The 26,428-nt window shown below is 38.7% G+C and overlaps 3 protein-coding genes across 3 annotated transcripts in view; 2 read left to right on the forward strand and 1 right to left on the reverse strand.

Moving 5' to 3' along the window:
- On the forward strand, positions 1–3,806 carry armc7 (armadillo repeat containing 7). The gene is made up of 3 exons (XM_063892877.1): positions 1–385; positions 1,650–1,793; positions 1,888–3,806. Exons 1-3 carry the CDS (start codon positions 298–300, stop codon positions 2,229–2,231), a joined length of 576 nt encoding a protein of 191 aa, XP_063748947.1. The 5' UTR covers positions 1–297; the 3' UTR covers positions 2,232–3,806.
- Positions 3,494–26,428, reverse strand: part of acsf2 (acyl-CoA synthetase family member 2) — a 25,782-nt gene continuing 2,847 nt past the window's right edge. Inside the window, exons 3-16 of the mRNA XM_063892869.1 lie at positions 25,820–25,948; positions 24,682–24,735; positions 24,473–24,591; positions 23,066–23,228; positions 22,557–22,652; positions 21,478–21,629; positions 18,560–18,651; positions 18,324–18,400; positions 9,002–9,109; positions 8,137–8,285; positions 7,886–8,027; positions 7,327–7,437; positions 6,559–6,627; positions 3,494–5,395 (exon numbers count right to left, since the gene is read on the reverse strand). Coding sequence (XP_063748939.1) covers positions 5,333–5,395; positions 6,559–6,627; positions 7,327–7,437; positions 7,886–8,027; positions 8,137–8,285; positions 9,002–9,109; positions 18,324–18,400; positions 18,560–18,651; positions 21,478–21,629; positions 22,557–22,652; positions 23,066–23,228; positions 24,473–24,591; positions 24,682–24,735; positions 25,820–25,948 — 1,524 coding nt within the window. The 3' untranslated portion in view covers positions 3,494–5,332. The remainder of the gene's footprint in view (positions 5,396–6,558; positions 6,628–7,326; positions 7,438–7,885; positions 8,028–8,136; positions 8,286–9,001; positions 9,110–18,323; positions 18,401–18,559; positions 18,652–21,477; positions 21,630–22,556; positions 22,653–23,065; positions 23,229–24,472; positions 24,592–24,681; positions 24,736–25,819; positions 25,949–26,428) is intronic.
- Positions 11,567–18,092, forward strand: chad (chondroadherin). Its single transcript, XM_063892871.1, has 4 exons — positions 11,567–12,551; positions 15,176–15,345; positions 15,423–15,575; positions 16,939–18,092. The coding sequence occupies exons 1-3, from the start codon at positions 11,766–11,768 to the stop codon at positions 15,571–15,573; spliced, it is 1,107 nt and encodes a 368-aa protein (XP_063748941.1). The 5' UTR covers positions 11,567–11,765; the 3' UTR covers positions 15,574–15,575; positions 16,939–18,092.

Consider the following 26,428-nt stretch of genomic DNA (forward strand, 5'->3'; position numbering starts at 1 on the left):
ATGCTGCAAAACATGATGGTGTTTAATTAACCACCCACGCCAAAATATGTTTGATAATTTACTGCACTTGAGTATTTTTAGTCGATATGACAAAAAATAATTTGAGTCTACGGTTTAGGCGGAAACGCCCAGTGTACGGACACATTTAACAGACGGACCAGAGTCTTGAATTTGAGTGAACACAGCGTTCACATCTTATCATGAACATATATTCAGAAGCAAAGGCATAAGATTGAGTTTGTGTTTCAGAAATACTGTTTTTATCATAGCTCGAGTTAATATAGTTAAGCTAATAATATGTGGAAGAAAGGTTCGTCTGAGGGCTCCGACCGGTTTGAATATTTACAAACTCTGGTCACTGAGTTTCAGGACACAGACAGTGAAGGTAGGTACATTTCTTTAGTTTTGTATGTCCTAATTCAATGCTGTATGTTTATAAGGTTCATTTGAGAATTTCTGGAAAATAGCAAAATTCTCATTGTCTATGTTGAAAGCACAATATAAATGTAAATAACAGGCTAACCGCCTCCTTCACTAAAACAACAGAACTATAAACTGCTCCGTCTAACACAGGACTGTAACTATAAACTAAGTCAATCTACTCAAGTAGTCAGGTAAACTTGTGAGTTACTTCTCTTGCATTGCATTTCCTCTATTTAGATTGTTATTAACTTTGTATACAAGTCAAATAGTGCAATACTCCTGTATTTATTTGACAGTACAGCAGAACGGTCTGCATTACGCTTTTGTAGAGTACCATAATGAGCAGTGGGAAGGGAGCAATAGAAAATGATAGGAGTCACCTGTTCAGCTGTATTGCCCTGGATGGATTTGGGTTCATTTATGTGTGAGCTGTGTCAGATGTGCCATTCTTCTTCAGTTTTGTTCATGTTCAGCTGCTGACAGTACGTGAGCAATTAGGTTTTAAAAGTGTTATGGATATTGCCATGGAGTAGAAGGTTTAGCCTATAGGAGTTGCAGAGGATTGATGTTTATGATGATACGGATTTGAGTAGAGTGTGTACAGAGGTGGCAGAGGACACTGCCCTGAGGGGCTCCAGCTTTGTGGTGACTGTGTTCATGACATTATATTTCATGAGCCTGTGGCCTGTTTCTGGGGAAATTATGAACCCAGTGAATTAGAAGTGATTTGAGATGTAAAATGTAACCTTTAATGTAACAATTTATTGTTGGAAACGTCACTAAATCTAAATTAAGGTTAAATCCTTATTTTGTTCCCACCATCTAATTGTTTCCACTGATTTTGAAGTTGTTTAAAGCTTGTTACCAATAGGGCCACATTTAATTTCTGATGTGTTGTTTGAAGCAAACAACCTGGTGATTTGATTTAATGTACACACATTATTTGTCACATGAAGTCTGTTTTTGTTTTTCCTACTCATAACATCCCTCATGTTGACAAATAAGAGTGTCACTGCCCTCTGGTGGGCAATATCTGTAATGATGTCACTGTTTCTACAGTATGTGATTTCAAATATTTGTTTGCATTTCTATACTGTAACTTCATATTATTTATCAGCTAGTATGTATGTTTAGGATAAACTGATCTTGGTTGTAATTTAGTAGATGAATGTGTTTAATGTAATTAATAATTTAACTTGCTGACATAACTTATTTCACATCTTCAGAGGCAAAGGAGCAGGTGCTGGCTAACCTTGCTAACTTTGCGTACGACCCAAACAACATGGAGAATCTAAGGGAGCTGCAGGTGCCCGACCTCTTTTTGGACATGCTCACTGAGGAGAATGCCAACTTTGTTGAGTTTGGGATGGGTGTGTACAACTCATTATCTTTCATTGTTTTAACATTGTGCAAACGCTGTCTTCTCACTTATCATCACTTTCCTCGTGTGTGTCATGTTCTCAGGCGGGCTGTGTAACTTGAGTATGGACCCTGAATGCCGAGACGTTATCCTGCAGAGCAACGGGATCAGCCTGGTCACAAATTGCCTGTCGAACCAGAGAGAGGAGACCGTCCTATCAGCCATCACTACACTTATGAACCTCACGACCACCTCGTCACACGCTGAGATCACTGATCCGGCTATCCTACAGTGCATGCTGCGTTTCTCGCTCTCAGAGAGCCCCCGTCTGCGCAACCTGGCCGCTGTGTTCCTGAAGGACTGCTGCAATCAGGAGCAGGTGGCCCGAGCGGAGCAGCAGATGCAGGGACAGCAGACTGCCGTTGGCATCCCGCTGCCTAAGGACTGAGACAGCTGATGTTTTCATGTTAGAGTTCTATTTTTGAATTTGTTTTTGCTCTCTATGAGAGTGTAAGAAATATTTGAAACTCTATGGCAAACAATGCCACTCAGATGTTGGGTGAGCAGGTTTGATCACAGTTGGTGTTCAAGTGTTGGATGGGGTTAAGGTCAGAGCTCTGTAAAGACCAGTCATGTTATAAAACATCAAACTGGGAAAACAATTTCTCAATGGAGCTGGCTTCCTCTGGTCAGTGTTACTGTGTGAGATTGTGCCAGATGTACTGTCCCTCTTCTTCTACTTTCTCTTGTTTTTTAAACATCCATGACCATACCCCTGTGCTGGCTGTAACGGTGTTGTGTGGTTTGTTCAAAGCCACATTGCTTGTTTCTAGATCATGTGCTGTGTATTAACAGCTGATATTGTCTGCTAGCACACACGCACAGAAGTGCCTTTTCTTCCCACATGGTACTGGATAGTTTGTATGGCTGTTTTGTGAGAGCCCAATACAGTTGATAGCTAATTGTCCAAAAACATTACGTGCAGAATGTAACTAAGTTGACTAGCAAAATGTTGTATACAAAGGGTACAGAGAGACTCTTTTGTAATGCCAGATTCACTGACTGCAAGATTCATATCAGTGCCTTTTTTCCCTGAAAAATGTACATTCCTTCTGCTCTGAAGTTATTTCCTAAGACCCTGGAAGGATGCTCGAGCCTTGACGCCAACTAGTTGCCTCTCAAACTCTGTGCTCTCTGTAAGAATGTCATGTTCTAATAGATAAATTCAAACCCAAAAATATGTTAAATGTAAAAGGCTAAATAAACCATTCTTAAGAGCCAGGAGCGCTGTTTGTTTTCTTCTGGGCTCTTAAGAGCTATTTCTGGGCCGAGTCCTTCAGGTCTAGACAGAGGACGACATCCGATCCTGCTGCCCAGCGTCAGTTGGACTGCACATGTAGCCCGGTCAGACTCCAGAGGAAATTCTTTACAGCGTGGAGAGTGTGTGTGTGTGATACTCGTTCATTGTAAATGCTACAAAGATCTCATTTTCTGTGTGTGTGTGTGTGTGTGTGTGTGTGTGTGTGTGTGTGTGTGTGTGTGTGTGTGTGTGTGTGTGTGTGTGTGTGTGTGTGTGTGTGTGTGTGTGTGTGTGTGTGTGTGTGTGTGTGTGTGTCTGAATGGCATTCCATGGGCTTCAGAGTTGAGCACCTGCCACAGAGATCAATAAAATACCTTCATTCTTCCCGTAAAAAGAGAAACACCCACACCTTGTACTAATAATGTGGTACAAAGTTTATTTCAAGCTGATTTAAAAATATTTGAATAGCTTTTGAGTCGGGAACTCAGTGGCTCAACATCTACAACAATTTATGCACTGATATTCAGTCTAACTATTTGTTAAAAAGGGTATTGTTGAAGAACTAGGCTTGGGTTATTTCATATTGTCTTCATTGTAAACAAATCCATGAACATACTCAAAACATCCTACCACAACCTTTAGGTTGAAAAACAAGTATTTTGATTTCTGTGTCTGTTCCCACAAACTGAAAGATTGACAATAAAGTTGACTTTGAACAATTCATTGTTGGTTTTGGTCTTTTCATTTAACATAAAAAGTTGATGGTAAAGATTATGTATAATATGCCAATACTCAAATGAGTTGCAGCATGTGGATTCATATCCGGCAGTTAGTTTTCAAGAAGTGTTAAAATGTTCAGGTAGCTAAGTGTGTAACCCTAGGACAGAAGGGTCAAAAAGAGTCAGGATCATTTGTTAATAGAGTCATAGTAGAGTATACTGTACTTTTCTATGTTTTATTTGATCCACATGGTATTACTGTTTAGTTTATCTGACATACTGTACCGTGTGCCTTTTCTGCTAATTTTGACACATTTGACCTTTTTTCTCATTTCCAACATACTTTATTATAGAGTTTGTTTATTTATTATGTGGACATTGTATATTATCTCAGATATTTTCACCAGGATAAAATGTGCTGTGTTTCGACGTAGTATATTATGATGTTTATTTCTTTCTTTTCAAAATACTACTCTACTGTATGTCTTTTTTGATCATATTTTCAACATAGTATACTATGTAGTTTTTTTTTACATATTTAGACATGCTATACTTTGTCTTTTTTTTCTTTTTCGACATGCTATACTATGTAGTTTTGGGGGAAATTCCATCATATTATACTATGTTGTTTTTTTAATCATATTTTAATCATATGTCGAAAATATGATAAAAAAACAACATGCTATACTGTGACTCGTGACAGTATATGCTGACACAAGTCAGAGTATAGCATGTCAACATCAGGAAATACATTTAGAGTAGTTTTTCCAGAAAAGTCATAGTATAATACAGTATATCATAGTATTTTGTATCAGTAACGTACACTATCATTTGACTTGGAGAGTTCGTGGTATAGTTTGTTTTTAGTAAATGTCTTAAAAAAAGTTGGTTAAAAAAGTCAAGTGTTATATAATAAATAATTCCAAAGTCTTAAGAAGAACACCCACACCTTATTTTTGAAAATATGGTACCAAATTTATTTCAAGATCCTTAAAATAAAATGTAATAGGTTTTTGCAGCATAAAAAAAGAACAACACTACAAGTTCTGCGATGATATTCAGTATGCTAATATGTTCACATTTCCAGTGTCTTTCTATATTTTTCATATTGTGAACAAATCCCATGAATTTAATGTCTTACTTCAAAATAATCTCCATCTCCCCCGCCCTGTGTGGCAATCAACCCCAAACACATCATAAAAACTGTTAAAAAGAAAAAAAAATCTAATAATTACACTTTTTTCACAGTAACTCTGTAATTTCCTCAAAGATTTGGAAGCTGAAGTCTTTATCAAAAATAAAATACTAAACAGTAAGAATGATTTGTAGGGACTACTTTCAGCAGTGGATTAATCCATAGTTGCTGTTCCTCTATTTGTAGCAGCACAATGGTGTACGTGGGATAGAAAAACTACAATGTGTGTGTGTTCATGGTCATCATTCATAGTGATTTTAAAGATGTTCTGATGGTTGGGTGTGTTTGCGGGGCAGGATGTTAAGTACTTGAATTTACATATGCGTTACATGAGTTCATTTTTCCTTCTTCAGCCCGAGCTGCTGCTCCGCCTGCGCTCTTAGTAAATGCTTCTGGATCTGAAAGAAGAGAGAGTTTGTTGAGTTGTACAGAAGGAGAACAGTCTGAATGGCCCTTACAATTTAAACATTGTAAAATAATGATTAATAGAATTAACAGCTGTTCCAAAAGTATCATTCCTCAGGGATAGGACAATTAACACTGTAAATACAAAAGGTACAGAACACCTTAAATTGGTGAATTGAAATCTAATTAGCATTTATTTTCATTATTATAGACAAGCTGGTCTAACTTTATCCAAAAGGTGTCAAAATCTGCCTCTCAAACATTACAAATAATACGTTTTTAATCAGAGTCAGATGTGCTGGTAAGCAGATTCTGTTGGAATATTTTGGCAGATAAAATCAATAATTAAAGTAGTAATTGGTTGCAGCACTAATGTTAACGAGTAATGCAAAAAGAGCAGAAATGCTTTTTGATAATGAATGATGAGATTTTGATAAACAGAATATTTGGTTTGATGTGATGATAAGCCTCAAGTACTTACCCCATATCAACCCATGTGGTTATGATCAGTTTTCTCTGATTGACATAAAAGCTATTTATTTTATATCGTTACAGGATGTTAGAGAATGACTTGATTACTGTAGCTGACGTCTCAAAATGGTTTGCGTTGCCTTGTTACTGCTATGATATTCAATCTTCTTATCTAACTCTCCAATAGACGCAAATTATTTTGTTCAAATGCTTTCGAGAGGTGGGATTCACATTTCTGAAGTCTTAAGGTGTCACTTTTGTATGGAACAAATTTTCTTCAGGCTTGTGTTGACGTGTTGTAGCCAGGACTCTTTGGAAAGCACTGTTAATTCTGAGTGGAATCTCCAAAAAGTGAAATGCACTTTTAGAGGGAGGGCTGGTTTGATCTGATACGCTGCTTTGGGATCGGTACTGCCGCCCCTCTGGGTAGATGTAACAGAGGCGCTGTGCGTGCAGACGACCTAATAGCTCCCTTTCCCTCCTGTCTGAGGGCGTTCAGGGGCAGCCTGTTCAAACACCACGCCATGTGTACAGTAAATTATTTCTAACTGCATCCCATGAGAGAAGCACAAGAACCAGAGGGCAGGTTGTGTTGGACTTCATTTATCACAGACTATTACAGATCTGGAAATATAACCCTGTTTGACATTGTCCTTTTACATTTTTGGAATGTATGAGCTCTTACCTTTCCAGTGATGGTGAGTGGGTAGCTGGTCACAAAAAGTACGTAGCAGGGAGTCTTGAAGTGTGCAATCTATAAGGAGAAGATGAAGCAGAGTTAATCAAAATGTTTGCCAGGAAGATATATCTTTAATCATTGTGCCTCACTTTAAAAAAGTTGCTCTTATATCCTGAATGGGCAAACATGTCCCCTTCCATAAACTGCTATAAAAGTTCATAAATCAATAATATTGTTAACTTTCACAGGGTCAAATCTTTTCACTGCGCTCAGTCATGATGTTAACTACTAATTATTTCTTGATTTACAATTTTATCCCTTTAAATGTTAGTTTGTAAACAAAACTGTTGCTTTTTATAAAATAAATAAACACTTTCTCCATATATCTCAACAATCTGGGTGGCTAGGTGGAATAATACACACAATTTTCCTGAAAGGACTCAATCTGGGGGGAAAATTGTATAAAAGAACTACAGTGCTAAAGCATGGACAGTACATTAAAATCCCTTCATTATAAAACGCAGAGTTGTGTGCTTTAATGGCAATGGGATCAGATGTTCAATTGGGAATTCTCTGTCATTAAGTATCCTGCTGTCTGTATAATCGGTACATAGTTAATCGAATACTTATTTTAGGATGCTGAGGTTCAACTTAAAAAAAAAAGAAACAGCCGAAACGACTGAAAAATCAAAAAGCCACAAATGTCCCAAGTGATGCAAAAGCTTTGAATATTACATCTTATGATAAAATATGATAAAGGGAACTGGGCCTCACCTGTCCTTTACAGAAAGCTTTGATTTCCTCTGCAGTGCAGTCCTCTCCGTCTGCCAGTTTGATGCAAGCGCACACTTCTTCACCCAACCGGGAATCCTCAACTCCAACCACCTGGTGAGGAAAACCAAAACACACATGTAGCTCTGCAGCACCAAAAGCGAAAATCATTGTTTCTGGTGCAACACATACAGTGAACAGAAAAATTAAGACCTATGTTCTGTTGTTCATTTGTTTTGTTTTGCTATTTTATTGGGCATTTAACTGCTGTCGTATGTTGTAATATGCCAGTGGAAAATAGAACACCTCTATTAGACTACATCTTTTATTTCAATTCAACAGTACATTCATAAAAACGTCAAAACATTTTTCCGTATTATGATGATCCAAAACAATAGTTCAATTAGTTAAATGGTGTAGTATACACTTTTTTCAAACCACAGACCCATATTAATGCAAAGATCGACCTTTATCGTTAATACTTGAACTTGACACAAAAGTGTGAATCTTCTTCTTTTCTCCAAATCTATGACTATCTGCAATGTGTATGTTTTCTGCTCACCTGGGCCTCCTTGACTTTGGGGTGTGTGTGCAGGAACTGCTCGATCTCCGCAGGATAAATGTTCTCCCCTCCTCTGATGATCATGTCTTTAATCCGGCCCTCGATTTTACAGTAGCCGAACGCATCCATGCTGGCAATGTCTCTGCAGGAAATGGTTACACATCAGCAACTGGACTGAAAAAGCGTTCACATCTTTGTGTTTTAAAGATGTATAAACAAAAACACGCTATACATTAACAGCTTCCTCTCACCCGGTTTTGTACCATCCTTTAGAGATGCACTCGTCTGTTTTGGCCTTTTCCCCCCAGTACTCCAACATCACGCAGTATCCTCGGATCATGATCTCCCCCGTCTCCCCCAGCGGCATCATCTCTCCTGTTGTTGGGTTCACTATTTTAGCCTGTGGAGCATTCCATTATACATTAGTTATTTAATACCAAATGGTATGATGGTATGAAAATCCACGTGTAACGACGTGTCATTTTTATATATATTATTTTCATATACACTCAGTTTCTACACTTTTAGAAACGCCTCCAGCATCCTGAATTCTTTGTGGCATAGATTTTATAGCTTTAAATCCTTCTTCTCGACCGTGTTGCTGCAGATTCATCAGCTGCATTTCTTTACGCTACATCTAGAGTTTTTTTCTATCTCTAAGCACTTGAGAAAAATGTGTGAAAATAGAAGGGGTTACTCAAACACCAACTATCACTTAGACCACATTTCTTTCCACATTTCTGCTACATGACAAGTACTCAGAACTTAAAGTTAAACTAACAATATCACAGCGTAGTTGTTACAAGTTAAATCCTACATAACATTCAAGATTTTTCCCAAGTAAATGTACCAAAGTACTAACAGTAAAATGTACCCAAAGTATGAAAGCCAAAGGACTTGCGGGTGGAACCGTCCCTTTAAAGAGTTTGCATTATTCTATATATCCTATTATTTAAATATAATAACTGAGGCTTTGTGGAGTATTAGGTTACAATATTATTTTGAGATGTAGTGAAAAGAACCAGCACAATATGGAAAAACTTAAGCAAACTTGTAGTACAGGATACATTTTTTAGATTGTTTATGTCATTTTGTTCTTGTGCATGATCAGAGTACCTCTAAATGGTCGAGGATGCAGCCGACGGTCTCAGACTTCCTCTCCATGTTGTCGGTCGGGAACGCGCAGAATGTGACGGGGCTGTTCTCTGTGGTGCCGTATCCAATCTGTCAATCACACAAAATAATAACAACATAAATAACTTTGGTTTTATAGCCCCTTATGCACAAAATGCAACTCCAATGATCAATCGCCTTACAAAAAAGTGACAGAATAGTATTTTTGCCCATCAACTTTTCATTTCTGCTCTAAATTGAGAATATTTCCTAAACATCCTCACCTAAATATAACTGTTAAATATAGCTTTTTCCTTATATACATTTATTTGTAAATTGGAGAGAGATGTGTTGCTCTGTTCACAGATGGATTGTAGACACATGGGACCTGCAGGGCATTTTAGAAGCGGAGAACTTTACCTGGAAAATCTGGGAGGAGATGATATTCCCATTAAATTGTTAGATTTGTTAAGTAAACTCTAAATTCCATTTATCCTGTGTGGGTCCATCCATCTTATAAATGCAGCACCTGAATCTGACCTGAGCCAGTTACTAAAGTCCTGCTGCAAGACGTTTTGTTGCTTTAAAGTAAATCAGGTCGGTTTATAGAGGCCATATTATGCTTTTTGTTGTTTTCCCTTTCCTGTATTGTGTTTCATAGGTTAAGGTTTCTGTGCATGCAAGTGGTCTGCAAAGGATAAAATCCCAAAGTTTCTCTCCCACACATCCCCTCACCCCTGCCTGGAATGCCTCCATTGGACTCCTTTGTTTATTTAAGTATCATAATGACATCACAATGTAACACTTGCACTTCTATTGGCTAGCGCTCCAACACTTGTACATAGGCTTAGGAGCGGGACATCTTTTAGTGGCTGACCAATCACAACAGATCTGGCTAGCTAACCAATCAGAGCAGACTGGGCTCTGGTTTCAGACAGAGGGTGAAAGAGGTGCTGCAGCACAGGCAGTATGAGAAAAATGAAGAGCTTTTTGGACATTAAAGCATGGAGACATGTCCCAGTAGAGACACAAAATAAAAATACAAACCTAGAAATGTGCATAATATGGCCCCTTTAACAAACCTAAACTATATCAAAGCATCTGTTTTATGTCTAAGAGTAAGATTTCTATGAAAATGCAGATGTTTGGTAACAAGGACTTAGAATATATTGTACAAGTTGTGTTGTGTTGTCTTTAATCAATGTTTTTTTAATATAATTGTTGCTGTTATGAAAAGCGGACCCAATTCTTTCGCTATTTCTTTCAACGTTTTTTGATTCTTCGCTCATCGTGAAGGAATGCAAGAAAAAACTACATTTTTCTTCAAGAATTCAAGGTAACAAGGGGGTGAGTAATTGATACAAAAATAGTCATTTTGGGGGTGAAGTATTGCTTTAAGTACTCACAGGTTTGACTGAAATGGACCATTACATAATACCGCACTCTATTTCAAAAGAAAGAATGCGAAGAGGAATGTAAAGTGGCATCTCAAAACTTTCCTTTGTAAGTATCTTTCTGCAATTGTTAGGACCTGAAACAGCATTTCATTGCTGTCCCACCATCTGGAGACTATTATGGGTTATAAAGCAGCTGCACAGGAGCGGCTCCTTTCCTGTCACCGCAGACTGAAAAACAATAGAGACGTCTGGCAGCGCACACATCTAATCTGACCTGCCACGTTGTGAGAGATTTATCTGTAAACTGACACTGAGAGAGTAGTGTGGTCATGATCCTGGAATCTGGATATGGTGTATATTGAAAATATATATATTTAGATTTATTAAAATATATATATAGCCAGGCTCTAACATGTTGACATGCAGAGAACAGCACAATGACTGTCGTAAACATCTTAAATTAACAAAAAAGATATTTTGGAGGTAGTGATGATGTTCAAAAGCCTCAAGAGTTGCAACATATTCAAAAAGCAAGTAAAAAACTAAACAAAGAACTTCTCTTAATGTGTAACTAACATGTGTGTTTTATATTTTAGGTGTGTTGTTTTATTAATTATTAATGAATTGTAAAATGTATCTGTAATATCTGTATTATTCATATTTTTTATTATAAGCTTTTAGAGTAACAAATAGTTTTAAAACAGATTTATACATTTTTATGGGCTCTATGCAGACATGCTTTACAACTAGTTTTGGGGTAATTTCTTCATTATTTTAGCAAGAAATGCTTGCAAACGTATGTTTAAGAGAAGAAGGAGATACATCTGCTAGTACCAGTGTGTATATAGAACAGTAAATACATTTTTTGATATTCAGAGTTTTTCTATATTGAATATAGGAAAAATCATTCGTCACTTCTCTCATATTTTATCAGCTAATCATGTGCATACAGCAGAAAGTCAGTCCTCCTTTTATGTTCTGCAAAAATGCAGCAAAGAGTGAGCCTGGGTCTCATGTCGTCCTCCTGCTCTTTCAGGGTTAAATTCTCAAAGACACTTGACTTCCTCTTGCAAACCTCTAACTCCAACACTCTGGCAAGCCCTCTTCGTTTTTTTCCTCAAGTAAATGTTATAAATAGTGCTGTGTGCTCTACTGACCGGCCATCCTCCTCTCAAAGTGCGTCGCCCACCTTCTCTCAGCGCCTCACCTTTTCTCTCCTTCTCTCTGCATCTGTTTCTCCCTCACATCAACAGCTCAACTCTTCTTATTCAGAGATCTTCTATTGGAGGCTTTCCACAGGACCTATCAGCTTGTTCTTCTTCTGTCACAAGACTGGAAGGCATTTTTACTAAATCAGCGAGTTCGTCAGCATGCGTTGTGTGAGCTGGTTGCTGCTGGGGACCTTCATCCTGGTCCTGGGCCCCACGGTGCAGGGAGCCCCGGGCCAGTGCCCAAACCTGTGCCACTGCCACGGTGACCTTCAGCACGTCATCTGCGACAGCGTCGGGCTGAAGAAGATCCCCCGGGTGTCCGAGGTCACCCGTCTGCTGAACCTGCAGAGGAACAACCTGGGCAGCATACCCACGGGGGCCTTCACAGAAAGCAAGGGCCTCATCTCTCTGCACATGCAGCAATGCCAGCTACGAGAGATCGGGTCCCAAGCCTTCAAGGGACTGAAGAAGCTTATCTACCTCTACCTGTCCAACAACGAGATCAGCAGCCTCAAGCCCGGTGCCTTCGATGACCTGACCGAGCTCACCTACCTCTACCTGGATGGCAATCAGATCAGCGACCTCCCCAAGGGCATCTTTTCCCCCATGATCAACCTCTTCATCCTGCAGCTTGACGACAACAAGCTCCGGGAGCTGCGGCCGGGGACTTTTACGGGCGCCAAAGACCTGCGCTGGCTGCACATGAGCGGGAACGAGCTGACAACCCTGCAGCCGGGCTCTCTGGACGAAGTGGAGAATCTGGCTATATTTCACCTGGAGAGGAACAGGATATCCACCTATCCCCTTGCGGCGATGAGCAAACTGCGAGTGGTGGAGGAACTGACGCTGGGGAAGAACCCTATGAGGACCATCCCAGACATCGCCTTCCAGAGCTTTGGGCGCTACATGGAGAAACTACACCTGGACAACATGGGGCTGGAGAAGGTCAGTCTATGGTTTTACAGGGTATTTAATAGACATTAGACTGGACTTTAAGGTGGGATACTGAGCCTGATTTAAAGATATATATATATATATATATATATATATATATATACACACACACACACACACACACACACATTTATATATATATATATACAACATTTATTTAGTATGCATTGTATATTTAAACATAACAATATCTTTCAAAAGTAATCAACTGGGGAAATCTCATGATGATACATTTTAGTTAAAAAAACATTTTTAATTCTGTTAATCTCATGAAAAGTCCTCTATACTATACTGTAATGTGTGTCTTTCTTCATATTTGCTTATTTGTTTTGATCTGGCAAACCAGTCTCCACCATGTCTCATCAGAATAATTACATTTATGGGTGCGCCAACAATCCACGCCCCCTTGTCTGCAGCCAACAGCATTTTTCACCCAGTAAATGTGCGGAAATGTATGCTTCTAAATATTCATTAATTATTTTAAAACTTGATATTGGGACTCAAAAGTATGGGATAGTTGGTTAATGTCATCCTGCTTCATCTCTATTTGGCACAATGTTTAATCTAATGCACAAATCTGTTTGGAACTAACCGATAAAAGACTCAGTAGCTGTGCAACTGTATAACACAGTTACACTACCACTCATGTAATTCAGTTTCATGAAAAACATGTTTCACTCATTTTAAAAAAGTGTGCATCTTATTCAGATAAGCCCCAACATTTTATGCGCTCTTTCTTGGCCCATGCTACTTCACATCGAGCCAGAAGTTTTTTCCATTATCCTGCTGACAAACAAACCAACAAACCAAACTGCAAAACAATCCAGATGGAGGTAATAAATCCAAAGTCATGAATACTGAAGTCTGCCACATATTGACGTTTGACTCGGTTTGATGTTCAGATATCAGAAACATGAGACACGTTTCCAGCCTGTAAAACATCCATCCATTCCACCATATCCCACACAGCTTCAGCAGAGCTTACATACAGTATAAGCTCTATGCTATACCACACTTCTTCTCAGACATTCCTGAGTGCACATTTGCTTCATGCTTGAGGTTAATCCAATATTTGAGTGTACCTGTGCCACAGTATGGAGTAAAATAACAACCTTCTCACGCTGGGACTGTGTGCGAGCCAGGTGGAAGCAGCAGGAGACGGCGAGTGGCACGAGATTAAAACAATTTTCCAGCCAAATGCAGATATTTTTAGAGTAGTTTTGTTTGCTGGACCTCGGCCAAGCATGTCCGAGTCTAATTATTACACAAGTGTTATTTTCAGCAAGGTGTGTTCTCTACTTTCAGCAAGAGGGTCTTGTAAACTGGTCAGGAGGGGTGAGAGGAGACAGGTAAATAGAGGCAGGGTGTTCCACAGTGCATGAAGAGGAGTATTTTTAGCTTGCCATTGCCCCAGTTGAATGGACAATTGGGCCCTTTGCAAGCCTTCCTGGCAACGAGGGAAACGACAGAGAGCGAAAACACCTCGGCCATGCTGGAAGTCATCCATCTTCCATTGCTTCAAAATACCAGAGCCTGGGCTGCTTGTTGCTCTACAGTGGAAATTTCCAAACAGCCTCATCTCCACCAGGCTCACATAAAACAACCCTTCAAAGCTCAGCTCCTCTCCCTCTTCCTCCACAAAACTTGACACGCTGAGATCGGTTCACCTCGCACCTCTCTGAAGCTTTTAGCACCCTTGCAGTCGCAGACATGCTTATGATGTCGAAGCAGGGAAAAAACGAAGGGCAGGGACCATCAGTGTTTACATAAGTGCTGCTGCAGAAGGAAGGATGAGAGGAGGCTTTCATGCCCAAGAAACAGTGGAGAGATTCCCTAACTCTCCTTTGACCGACACACACAAGGATATGTGTTGGTCTCTGTGAAGCATTCAGAGGTGTGAACCGTGTTTACATGAACACTGCATGCACTATAAGCTCAGAACTACAATAGTTTTAGGAAGATATGCATCGATTCATGTACTGTTTTTACAATAAGGACTCTTTTATCCCAAGATTCACATGTCCACATGCAAAAAAGTGTCCTTAGGAAACACACTCAACCCAGACATGCTATGGCCATGCCAGCACCTTGCATGGTAGCTGACTGCCTGTGGTGAATACATCGGAATAAGCATATGAAAAGATAGTGCTATAAAAATGCAGCCACTCACAAAACAAACTAGAAAACACCACTTAGCAGGGTTCGGATCTTCACCAGGAATTTCCCCCTCAAACAAAAAGGAGTTGAATCTTACTTTATTGTCCTTCCCAGCTTCCTTACAGTCAAGATGGCCACCAAGGTATAAAAAACTGGATTTAATAACCTCATATTATAACTTTTGGTGAATCTATCTGCTGCAGCTCCTGTACAAAATGAGCCAAAACTTTTCTAGTCAGTTTTTGAACCACGGCAACTGCGACAGATTAAGTGATACTTGTTTTTTAGCCTTTTTTTTTCTTTAAATGTGTTCTACAGAAACCACAAGAGTTCCTTGAGCATACAGTCATAAACTGAGGGGCCCAGTATGTTAGATTAGCTCTTGGTCGAAAGGTACGCACACACAACAGAAACCATTTTCCAACATAATGGTTTCTGTAATGACTCTTTTTTTCTAGTTCTCTGACGGTGCGTTCACTGGTGTGACTGCAATCAAGACACTGAACCTGGACAACAACAAGCTAAAGTCCCTTCCCAAAAGCCTTGATTTAAGCAACATAGCCATCACCAACCTCACCCTCACCAACAACCCTTGGGGCTGCACGTGCCAGCTAGCTCCATTGCGCAGGTAAGAGATTTAAAAACAACACAATACAGCCTCACGGGCGGCTCCAACTACACTCTCTGCTCTGTGTCTACTTGCAGGTGGATGGACTCTAGCCGCAATCGTCTAGAAGCAGTGTGTGCATCTCCCCCTCAGCAGAAAGGAAAGCAAGTGAAAGACAGCACCGCCTTCAGTGGCTGCAAAGTCAAATCAAAGAGAAACAAAAAGGGCCGACGTAATTCGCAGCAGTAGAGGTAACTGCCACCCAACACGTCAAGGATACAACAGAGAAAAAAAACTTTTCTCTACATCATCATTTCCACATCTAACAAACTGACCTGACCAGACAATAAAATACACAATTTGAATGTTATTATGCTGAGAAGATAGAAACAATATGAAGAGCCACAAAGATGTTATGATTAGATGTCAACTTATTTTATTCAGAAATAATCTTTTTTATAACTGATTTATCGGTTGTAGTCATTTTCAAGAGATAAAATGGTAAAAACTATCTGATTCCATGAATATTTTCTGGTTCCCGCACTTTTCTATGACACTAAACTGTATAACTTGAGTTTTGGACAAATAATTACATTTTAAGGACACATCTTGGGTGTTGGGAAATACTCCAACATTTGTTTACCATTCCCTAAAATGTAATGGGAATATATAATCTTGTACCCAAGAAAATGTTCAATGAAAAATAATTATGAATTGCAGACCTTAACAATACACAATGTAGGAGTAAAGCCGGAAGAAGATTAGTTTAGCATCAAGACTAAAAACCCTGGTCACACAGGGAGTTGTGCTTGAATATTTCTTAGCTAAGATCAAATATGGAACATGGAAATGCACGAGCTTTGGTGGGGTTTGCTATGTTTTTAAACCTTTAGATAGAGCCAACTGTTTACAAACGTTATGCTAAGCTAATCTTACAATCTCCTGGCTGGAACATATTTAGTTAATAACATAATTCAATAAGCATATCCCCCGACATTTCTAAAACTCTAAAACTTGTCTTAAAGCCTCATTAAATTATGAATGGGGTGATTGGGTGAGTATTTCTGGTCTTCCCTGAAACTACCACTAGGAGTCAGAAAAGAGAAATATGTTCAAATCTTACACAAATGGGACTTTAAAAATCTGTATAATCAAAATAAATACAGTTTTTATCTGTACGTTTTGAAGACTTAACTTGCACATATGGGACTGGGGACACGTGACTTTTATATGAGGTTAAATGACAGTGAAGTTGAATGTGAAGTGACACCCTCACTTGATAGCTGCTTTTGCCTGAGGTGCAGCTGTGCTCCCTTCTTTGTGCTTAATCACATGCTGTGGTGGTTTGGTGTAAAGGTTTTCAGCTGGTTTCCTGTACAATGTGACATTGGATTCAGACGCTACCACATGAGGTTTAAGTTAGTTTTGGAGTACGCGGCCTTTGGCTTTGCATGATTTGTTTTTTTCCCTCCTCTCTCTCTAACCAAAGAACTGTGTGTCCTGCCCTGTGTCCCCATCTTAGCGTTTCCTTGTTGGCCCTGGGGTCCAGTTCACAGAGTCCAAGTCATGGGGTCTGTGTTTCATTTGGCTTTCCCTTTTTGCATCTTTCCACAGAACACGCTGAAGAGGAGCCTGTCCAGGTGACTGGCTACACATGCAACTAAAAGCAATGCTGACTCATATACTTCAAGGCTGTCCCTCTTTTCAACTGCCAAATATTGTCCCAAGTGTAAACACAGACAAAAACATTCCTATTTACATTTGCTCTCCGTCTGTTGCTCTCACACCAGACAAATTAAGAACTTTATAGACCTGAGACGTAACTTAAATGTGTTTTCCTTCATTTATATCAAAGAAGCAGACAGAAGAATGGACCAGAAATGTTAAGATGTATGCTTATTCACCGTCTAACAGAGAGTTAGATTAAGCTACGGCTACTAGCTGGTTAGCTCCACACAAAGACTGTAAACATTGGTATACAGCTAGCCTCGGTTGTTTGTGATGTGATAAAATACCCCAGCAATACCTGGAAACCTTCGGAATCAACATTGACAGATATATTGTTAATTTAAAACATAAAATAATATGAACTTAACTCTTTATTTTTGATTCATTATTGATATAAATATGTATGAATGTACTTTATTTTGGTGGTTACCTGTTTTACCTTTGGCTCCACAAAAGATGAAAAGGCAGAGAAATACCTTACTGTCACTGAAACATGTATCCACAAGTGGTTATCCTCTTTTCTACTTTATGATGTCAGTTTGACACCCGCATTGTCTGGGAAAACATCCAATACTTGTTAAAACTGACCACAACAATACTATCAGTTTAAGAAGACTTTTTTCTTAAAGAAGTGTAAGTGAGAAATATGTTGATACAATTATAGCATGAATCACAGGACACAATTCACATTTTCTGTCTTTCTTATAGCACCATTTTCCCTGTATGGTGGTTTTGTATCACCCCACAGAAACTAAAACTGTATATAGTTTGTATTTGGAACGGCTAAGAATGTAGACAACTAAAAGTTAATCCCAAAAGTTGAATGCGTGTTATTTTGTCTTTACTATTAAGGAAAATCTTTGTAATATACTATTTTCTACACATTTCCTTTATATAAAGTGTAAGAAAAACTAAACACTTTCTTGCAATATGTTACCAACTGTTGCCTTGTATGCATTTTAACCTAATTTTTATTCAATATCTTCACATTTCCTGGACTTTTGGAAGGGTTACTATCCAATAAACATTTTACAAAATCATGCCTTCTATTTGTCTTTAATATACACTTCTTTTTAATATCTCTAACAGGACTGACCTATTCATACTTCTGCTGAAGCTAATGGGCTTTTCTTAATGCTTTGTCTCCCCCTAGTCGGTGAAAGCTGAATTGTTTTTGTGAACCAAATTTCTGATCACAGTTTTCATTCTATATTATTTATAATAACAACATTCAAAAAACTATTATTTGTAATATTTGTACTTTGACTTACTGTAATTTCCTTGACGTTCATCGCAGAAATGACCTTCTTCACAAGTTCTTGAGGACAAGGAGAACCAGCCATGATGCCTACATAACAAATAGAAAGGAATGTAAAATCCACAGCAATCAGTTTATGGAAATATTCTAAAACAAATACAACATATTGGCAGAAAAAAAGGCAATAAATCCTCTAAATACTCACTTATTCTTTCCAAGTATACAGGCAGAATATCACTCTTTTCTTACCTGCTTCAACTGATGACAAGTCATACTTAGCCAGGTCTGGCTGACTAATCATGTCAACATACATGGTGGGTGTGCCGTAGATGAATGTGCACCTATGAGGAAAATTGTAATCAAAATCAAAAACATTTCTTTGAGATAATAAATCCAATACAACAATTAGAAGTAACACAAGATGAGTTTGTGGATGTTTCTCTTGATGATTTGCTCATGCTTGGGAGACACTTTACAAAATGTGCCAATATGCTATCATTTGTTCTCTTTCAACTTTTTTAACTTGCTGAAAAAATGTACATCTATATGTTTTGAGTCGTATTACTCCCACAGTAGGGGAAATGTGCCATGCTATAGCAGCAAAAGGGAGTGATCAATCAGTTAAAAAAGTCTAAGAGCAATATAACAAATGTTATAACAAATAAAAGAAAAACTTGAGACAGGTAGACAGATAAAATGGTTGCATTATTGCACATACGACATACTGATATTGGGTAGTTTGGTATGCATGATAAGTCACATCAAAGTGAAACTTAAGAGATTCAGTGTGTGAGATCAGCCCCTTTCTGCTATGACACTGTTTGATTTAGGTCAAAGGAAAAGTTTGACATTTTGGAAAGAACGCTTATATGCCAAGAGTTAGATAAGGAGATCGATACTCCTCTTGTACCTTTAGCCTACATTTTAAGCTACATCCAGCAGCTGGTCAGCTTAGCACTAACACAGCTGGACAAATACTGAGTGCTTATACAGGGACAGGGGATCAGTGCAGCCAGCGGCACATTCTTCCTATATTTCTCTTTCAGGCTAATCTTAACAGTAGGACTGCCTTAAATTAAAGTCAAATTCGACAACCATTCATTAGATCAACTTCACAATGGGCGAGTGTATAGCTAAGGACCAAAGCGAGTTTAGTATTAAGATCTACTGGACATTTCTTAATAGTGCTTTACAGTATGTACACAATGGATGGTGTGTTAAAAGGAACTTTTATTAACTGTTACTCCATCCAACAGCATGCTGGGCATAACTCGCTTTCTGATACAGCCAACACAACATTCAAGACCAGATGAACAAAGAGAGACGGATATCAGAGGGACATATTCATTAGTAATTTGTCAACCGATGGGAATGTAAATAACCCATTCCCATCAGTTGACAAATACTCAAGTACTCAACTTGTTTTGCTATTGGACAAGGTCACTGTGACGCCATCTTATCATTTGAGGATGACGTTTTGGCCATCGCCCTCTACAATATGTTTTTGGAACCAAAAGTTGCAGAACTGTAGAGTTAAGTTCAACCAAATGCTGAACAAGACATTTCCAAGCAACCAAAATGTTACAATTAATCTTGATTTAGTACTTACTGTTCACAAGTTCAAGTTCTAAGACCCAAACAACAAGAACAGCTTTTCCTTACAAGACGGCATTAGCAACATGTTAATAACAAGGTAGTCTGCTAACATTTAATATGTTATTTAGCCAACACTTTTTATCCACATTTACAAAATGTATGTCAGGCTGCACTGAAGAAAGAAGACCTTACATTCAAAGGTTTCAATGTTTATCGGGGCAATTAATCACCAGAAAAGTAGGATCATTTTTTCACACACACTTCTATAAAATCAAACTTTTTTATGCTCCGACGGAGTCACGCCTGCTGGCCATTAGAAGGAATGCAGGTTTAAGGATATTCCACATTGGGTTCACATTTCGGACTTTGCAGCTTAGTCATACTTGCAGCAAGTTGCTATGAAGCGTCATCTCTATCAGTTTGTGATGAGCTCATGGCCGCTTGTGTTTTTCTTTTACCCTGTAGGTGTGTGGCATGATGTGAAGGTTAAGGTCGAAGCAAGCAAGTTTCATCCATGTGTAGACAAAGACGAGCACCATGTTTAATGTACCACAAGATATGAGACATACAAAGCAAAGCTTATGGTCAATTAATTTTGGTTGCAAAGTGGCAGTTATGTCGGGGGTGGATTTTATAATTATCTAGACGGATTAACTTAACTCCACGTTGTCATCGTGAGCTGTATTCTTAATTCTGAGAAACTCTTTTTCTCTAACTTCTGTGTGAAGATACTCTATGGTTTTTAATAATTTAATCATCCATTGATGTTTTGTGTCCTTATGTCATGTGTACAAAGTCCTTCCAGATCATTTATAACCCACTGTCATTATAATTATCAGCTCGAGCAGGACCCAAGAAAGCACAGTGTCAAGTTTTAAATGGTTTGTTACTGGGCACTACAATAGTAACAGTAACTGTGGATCAGCACTTTTGACTTAAATAGCATTCAGATCTATGCTGGCTACATCGCTTTATGGTATTCTAATAGGGCAACATGACATTTTGGGAAAGAAATTAAAGACTTAAAGCTAGAGATTGCTTTCAAGCTATTCTTGTTGGTTCTGTTCTCTTTGTCCATGACTAAAAACAACATGTGATCTGATCGCCCTCAGAGAGTTTCCATCGGTTAAGAAGCTCCGACACTAATGCATACCAGACTCAGCTGCATGACCTTAAACTGGCCCCACACACAAGCTGAAGCATATTTCTCCAGCCCTCTAACCCTTCAGCATACATTGTATCATTTAAAAGGGAATGATTGCTTTCCAGACATTTGATTTTCTTTTAAATAAAAAAGATATGCAGTTTATTTTAGTGCACAACCACCTCTTGCTTACACCTTGTGGTTGTATAATTCCAAAATGTAAGCCAAAGAACACAAAGAATGTTGGAAAACCGGTTCTCACAGTTTTGAGAAGAAAGGGGGATTATACTTTAAGCACATTAATCCTTTGTTACAGACGGTTACAGGATAATAGAGATCAAACAGCTTTCTGTCGTACTAATATAATATAATCTTTTTAAGACTCCAGACTACAGTAATGGACCTGGCCAAGGATTGCTGACATTACCTTTCACTCTCCAGAGCTGCTAAATTGGCCTTTCCATCATACCCAGTGGAGGGAAAGACCACAGAGAGGCCATGAAGCGCCATACAGAGCCCCCCACCCACAGAGCCGAAGCAGTGGTACAGAGGCACAGGGAGACAGATACGAGTGTGAGGCTGTGGGACAATATTAGGACACAAAAGGGACAGAATTATGGAGGTTATTTTAAGAAGAAGGAGGATGATGAATCTATATGTTTTGAGAAACAACCACCCTGCTTGCTTGCTTTCAAAAGTATGTCGCTCCTTTAATTTTAGACACATTTCTATCGACAGTTTGAGGAAGGTCCCTTTCCTGTTTCAACACAATTCACATGTGCACTTTCAGAAAGGTTTTTCCAGGGTCTTGTGGAAGAACTTAAATGGCAATGTCATATATGTTTTCTTTATAAAAACAGATCCAACTGAAAGATTCACATCAACATTGCTCTTTAAAAACCCACACAATATAAAATGCACTTTTCTAAAAAGGCTTTTATTTTTATTTAAACTGTTGGTCAACAACATCAAAGAAATGTACGTAAAGAATCCTGCTGATGAGATATATGAAGATTTATCTCTGTGAATCGCTTTTTATACAATGACATTTTAGTTAGAAGCCTTCCTCAGATAATTTCTCTGTATTGTATTGAATGTATTACCATAATATAAAGGATAAGGCAAATCAAATTTGGTATTTCTTTATCGTTTACAACTAAATGAGTAATGAGGGTAGATTAATGCACATTTGGTTCTCTGATGAGTATTTGTGGCAGCAGGACGTTGTGTATGTGGTTTATTGTTCCATTTTTAATATTATTTGGACAACAATTAAGCTAAATGGCACAGAAAAGGAAGACTATCCAGTTTTGATACACACGCAGTACTTGTCACTCGATACATTTAGTGATAGGTGTGGTCCTCTTATGGATAAACTGTATGTTCAATCCAGAACTCCATATATACTAAACTATCATACTCCAAACTCCCCTTACACCTTCTCCACTCTATGCTCACTGTTTAGAAGACTTGAATTAAACTCTCAGATGATGTGTATATACTCACTCTCCAGGTGTATCCCACTCTCTTTCCAACAAAGTAGGCATTGTTGACGACGTTGTGATGAGACAACGTGGCCCCCTTTGGAGCTCCAGTTGTGCCCTGGTAATAGACACAATTACAGAAATAAATTACTGCCATTAGCCAGAAAAAAGGTTGGATACTGTCTTTTAGGGTGACTGATTCTATTTTATTTACATAACATTTAAGCCCTCAAATGTCATCATTTCGTAGAAGGCCTGAGGTCCAAAAACTCCCCTGAATAAAAAAGAAATTAAAATGAAATAGTGTGCAAAACCTTTTTTCCTACTTTTATGTGTAGCATGTCCAAAATGTGATGTGAGGAATATTAAACAGTCACAGTGCAACTTTGTCAGGGTGCATGCATTTTTTCATGAAACAAAATATAACCTGGCATGTAAGCAACATGTTTCAGCTTGCACTGAACCCAAAACAACAAATGACAATGACACATTCTATTCCTTTAAGGGCAGTAGGAGTTATGCAACAGTTACCGAGGTGAACTGGATGTTTATGGGGTCGTCAAAGGACAGCTTCCTCTGCAGATCCTGAAGCTGCTGCATGTACTGGCTGCTGCCGGCCTGCATCACATCATCCAGATGAAGCATTCCTGGCTGCCGACTACCCAGAATGATCACAGAGCGGAGGTCTGGGAGTCTGAGGGGAAAACCAGACACAATCTGGGTCAATCCTTTAAAACTGAAGTGCTCCAAGTTGCAGAGTAATATTTGGCAGCTTTGACTGTCTGCAAAAGCAGCATGTTACTGATCAATCCATGTTTCCTGTATAGCCTAACTGATCTTTCTGTAAATGTAGAATCAGGCTGTAGCTAGAACATTTCACACACTGAGGGCAGGATTCCAAATCACCACCAACATGGCAACATTTCCCCCAAGACATTTTTTACAAAGGCACTGTCTTTACCAGTATTTAAAGCAGCATCATCTCTTTGAGAACAGAGAGTCAGGCAGCCCGATTTGAGAGCTATGGTAGCTTGTCCTACATTTGAGCTCCTCTGTCAGACTATAAGACTGATCCCTCAGAGAGGAAAGGTGTTCAGCCGTCATGAGACACACTGTCTAAAGCCCTGTTCACATGTGGCATTATGCATCTCTGGTGATGTATCACCAGCTCTATGTAGAAATGTGAATGCACCCAAGAGGCATTGAAAATAGATTGATATCTGATATACTTTGAGGTTGTTCCCATTGCATGTTCAGCTCAGCTCAACTCAACGACTCATTCAGAACAGGCTCAGTGTGCAGGCAACAACGTCTAAAATTAGCAACTAAAAGATCTGACAGTATCTCTGAACGATCTTTAAACATGTGTAGGAATGAGATATTTGCAACAGTTGACACCTATGAGTATTGCAATTCTCCATAATTTAAACCTAATCATACAAAAAGAATAATTCCATACACCCAGACCTTCCACTAATACCATAGATTTAATTGGTATGAAGGAATTAATGTCAACAAAAACTGTAAAACTATTAATTTTAATGGACCTGGAATCTGGGTTTGATAGTGAGTTATACTAAACAGAAATAAAGTTAAGTTGCAAGTAAACTAGTTTAGTAATTAATGTTAGAAAATTCATTTAGTTAATTGATAACTGTATTTAACATTTACTATTTACATCAATACATAGCCTGAGGGCTTTGTGGATGTCCAGTAAAAGTCGTAACCAAATCCAGTGAAAAATAGACCATAAATCTGGCCTTGATACCCAGAATGTAAAATCATAACGGAAAAATCCTACAGCGATTTTGCAAAGTCCCATGAATTGTACAGTATAGAAGTTTTCACATGATTTGTTTCATGATAGTCCATAACTTGCAGGGAGTTCTTAGTGAGCGACTGTACAGTGAGGGTACTGGTGAGCACCAGCAGCTGTACCTGGGACTCCTGATGTCTCCTGGGGTGGAGGTCTCGATCTCTGGACATATTTGTCTCAGCATGTCACAGTACTTCTGAGTCCTGAACTGTGTGGGGCACACAATAGCTTTACACCCAACCTGTGGAAAGAGCAGCATATAATTTACGTTAAATGTGATAAAGTCTCTGCGTGACATAACAATAAAAACCTGTATGTCCAAGTCCCCCACCTTCCGCAGTGCATACTCCACCTCCTGCAGTTGGTACGCTGGGTTCACAGCCACCTGTCGGGTGGAAAACACAAACAGTCACTCATAATGAAAAAAAAAAAAAAAGAAAGTTTGCAGATTAAATTGGACCACAGCCAAAACAATGGCAATGTAAAGAACATACAGTATGTACAATTGTATTACTGAGTGGCTGTGTTCACCAATACAGGTTTAGGTTTAAGGTGCCCATAAACACTTGTTTGTACTCCACTGTGTCTAGCTGTTTTCAATATCATTAAGTGCAGTTGGTGTCTAATATGTGTTTATAACATTGGGTTATTTTTCTTACTTTCTTTTAACATTTTAATTGTGTTTTTTCCCAGGAAAACTAGAATCTATACACCTACCCCTGGTCCCTTTGCTGTTTTGATTCATTCCATTCCATTCCAGATCTATTCACTTCAAGCAAGTCATACCATTGTAAGTGCTGGTGAATTTGTTACAAGGCCTGAGCTAAGTCATTGAAGTTTTTTGGTTTTTTTGCAAGAATTGAATTGCCAAGATGCAATTAAAACAGTGTGTTTTCAGTTTGCGACGGAATATATGCAGAGTGTCTGAAGTCTTGATGTCAATGGGGAGCTCGTTCCACCCTTTAGGAGCCATGATAGAAAACAGGACTGTTTTTTAGGTGTACCTGGGTCCCACTCTCAGAGATTGAGTAGCAAGCCGATTGGCTAACACCGAGCAAAGTGCACATGATAAATTGTATGGTTTAGGAATATTCTTGTTATATTCTTTTCTTATTATTCAAATGTCTCACAAAACAAATATATAGTCTCTTGTTTTGTTTTTTGTAAAAGGAAGAAATGGAGAATTTATTTGGGGACTACTTTCAGCAACGGAATAATCGTCATTTGTGAGTCCGCTAGTGAGTGTTGGTGGCAGCAGGACGGTGTACGTTGAGTGCACTCGACAAAGGGTATGTGTGATCATGATAATGAGGGAACGTGTTACCCAGTGAAACAGTTTGGCTTGATGTTTTTTTTTTAACTGCTTATGGACAAAAAAGAGCATCAAGGCACAGAGATAGAAGCTATAAAATCTCTTCACGGTTTCTCTAATGTTGGTTTTGCCTTCCTGTTAATGCACTTTGACCCACCAATATAATGCCAGCTTTGGCTGTGGCAAACTGGAACAGGATCCATTCATAAGTGTTGGGGCCCCACATGCCGAGCCGGTCTCCTTTCTGCAGCCCAAGTGCCAGCAGCCCAGCTGCAGCCTGATCCACCTACAGAGATAAGGAAAAAGTATGAACAGGTTAAAAATGTTCCCAAAAAATGTTTGGGTAGGTGTGCTTCCTGGACGTGAATTCTGACATTTGATACATGTACTGCGGCAGGGTTTGTATTTAGGTCAACATGACTATGCCATGACAATGAAGTTGTTTTAATGGTTTAAAAGTGTGTGAAGAGTGACTTGGAATTTTTTTTTTTGTTATATGTTTAACATGTTTGTTGACTGGATTTGAAAAAGAAACAATGTAACTTTGAGAAAACATGCAGCTATGCAGGTCCATCAAGTAAAGGTAAAAACTCTCCAGGGCGCTATTATTCCTTTGATGCAACTCTTTGATGCATTATGTCACAAGCAAATTACAATTGAAAATGACAATTTTCTTGGAATATTCTTTGTACTTTATATTGCATTAATGTTTAGGCACAAACAAACACTTTTAATGATTTCAGCGCAAAGATCAATTTGAGATGTT

The sequence above is a fragment of the Eleginops maclovinus genome, chromosome 10 (assembly GCF_036324505.1).
Source record: "Eleginops maclovinus isolate JMC-PN-2008 ecotype Puerto Natales chromosome 10, JC_Emac_rtc_rv5, whole genome shotgun sequence".
NCBI classification, from domain to species: domain Eukaryota; kingdom Metazoa; phylum Chordata; class Actinopteri; order Perciformes; family Eleginopidae; genus Eleginops; species Eleginops maclovinus.

Excerpts from the sequence above, each read along its gene's own strand:
- armc7 (XM_063892877.1), top strand. The coding sequence starts at position 298 with ATGTGGAAGAAAGGTTCGTCTGAGGGCTCCGACCGGTTTGAATATTTA. Across the intron at positions 386-1,649 it reads TCAGGACACAGACAGTGAAG|AGGCAAAGGAGCAGGTGCTG; the intron begins GTAGGTACATTT and ends TCACATCTTCAG. Across the intron at positions 1,794-1,887 it reads CTTTGTTGAGTTTGGGATGG|GCGGGCTGTGTAACTTGAGT; the intron begins GTGTGTACAACT and ends TCATGTTCTCAG.
- chad (XM_063892871.1), top strand. The coding sequence starts at position 11,766 with ATGCGTTGTGTGAGCTGGTTGCTGCTGGGGACCTTCATCCTGGTCCTG. Across the intron at positions 12,552-15,175 it reads ACAACATGGGGCTGGAGAAG|TTCTCTGACGGTGCGTTCAC; the intron begins GTCAGTCTATGG and ends CTTTTTTTCTAG. Across the intron at positions 15,346-15,422 it reads CAGCTAGCTCCATTGCGCAG|GTGGATGGACTCTAGCCGCA; the intron begins GTAAGAGATTTA and ends GTCTACTTGCAG.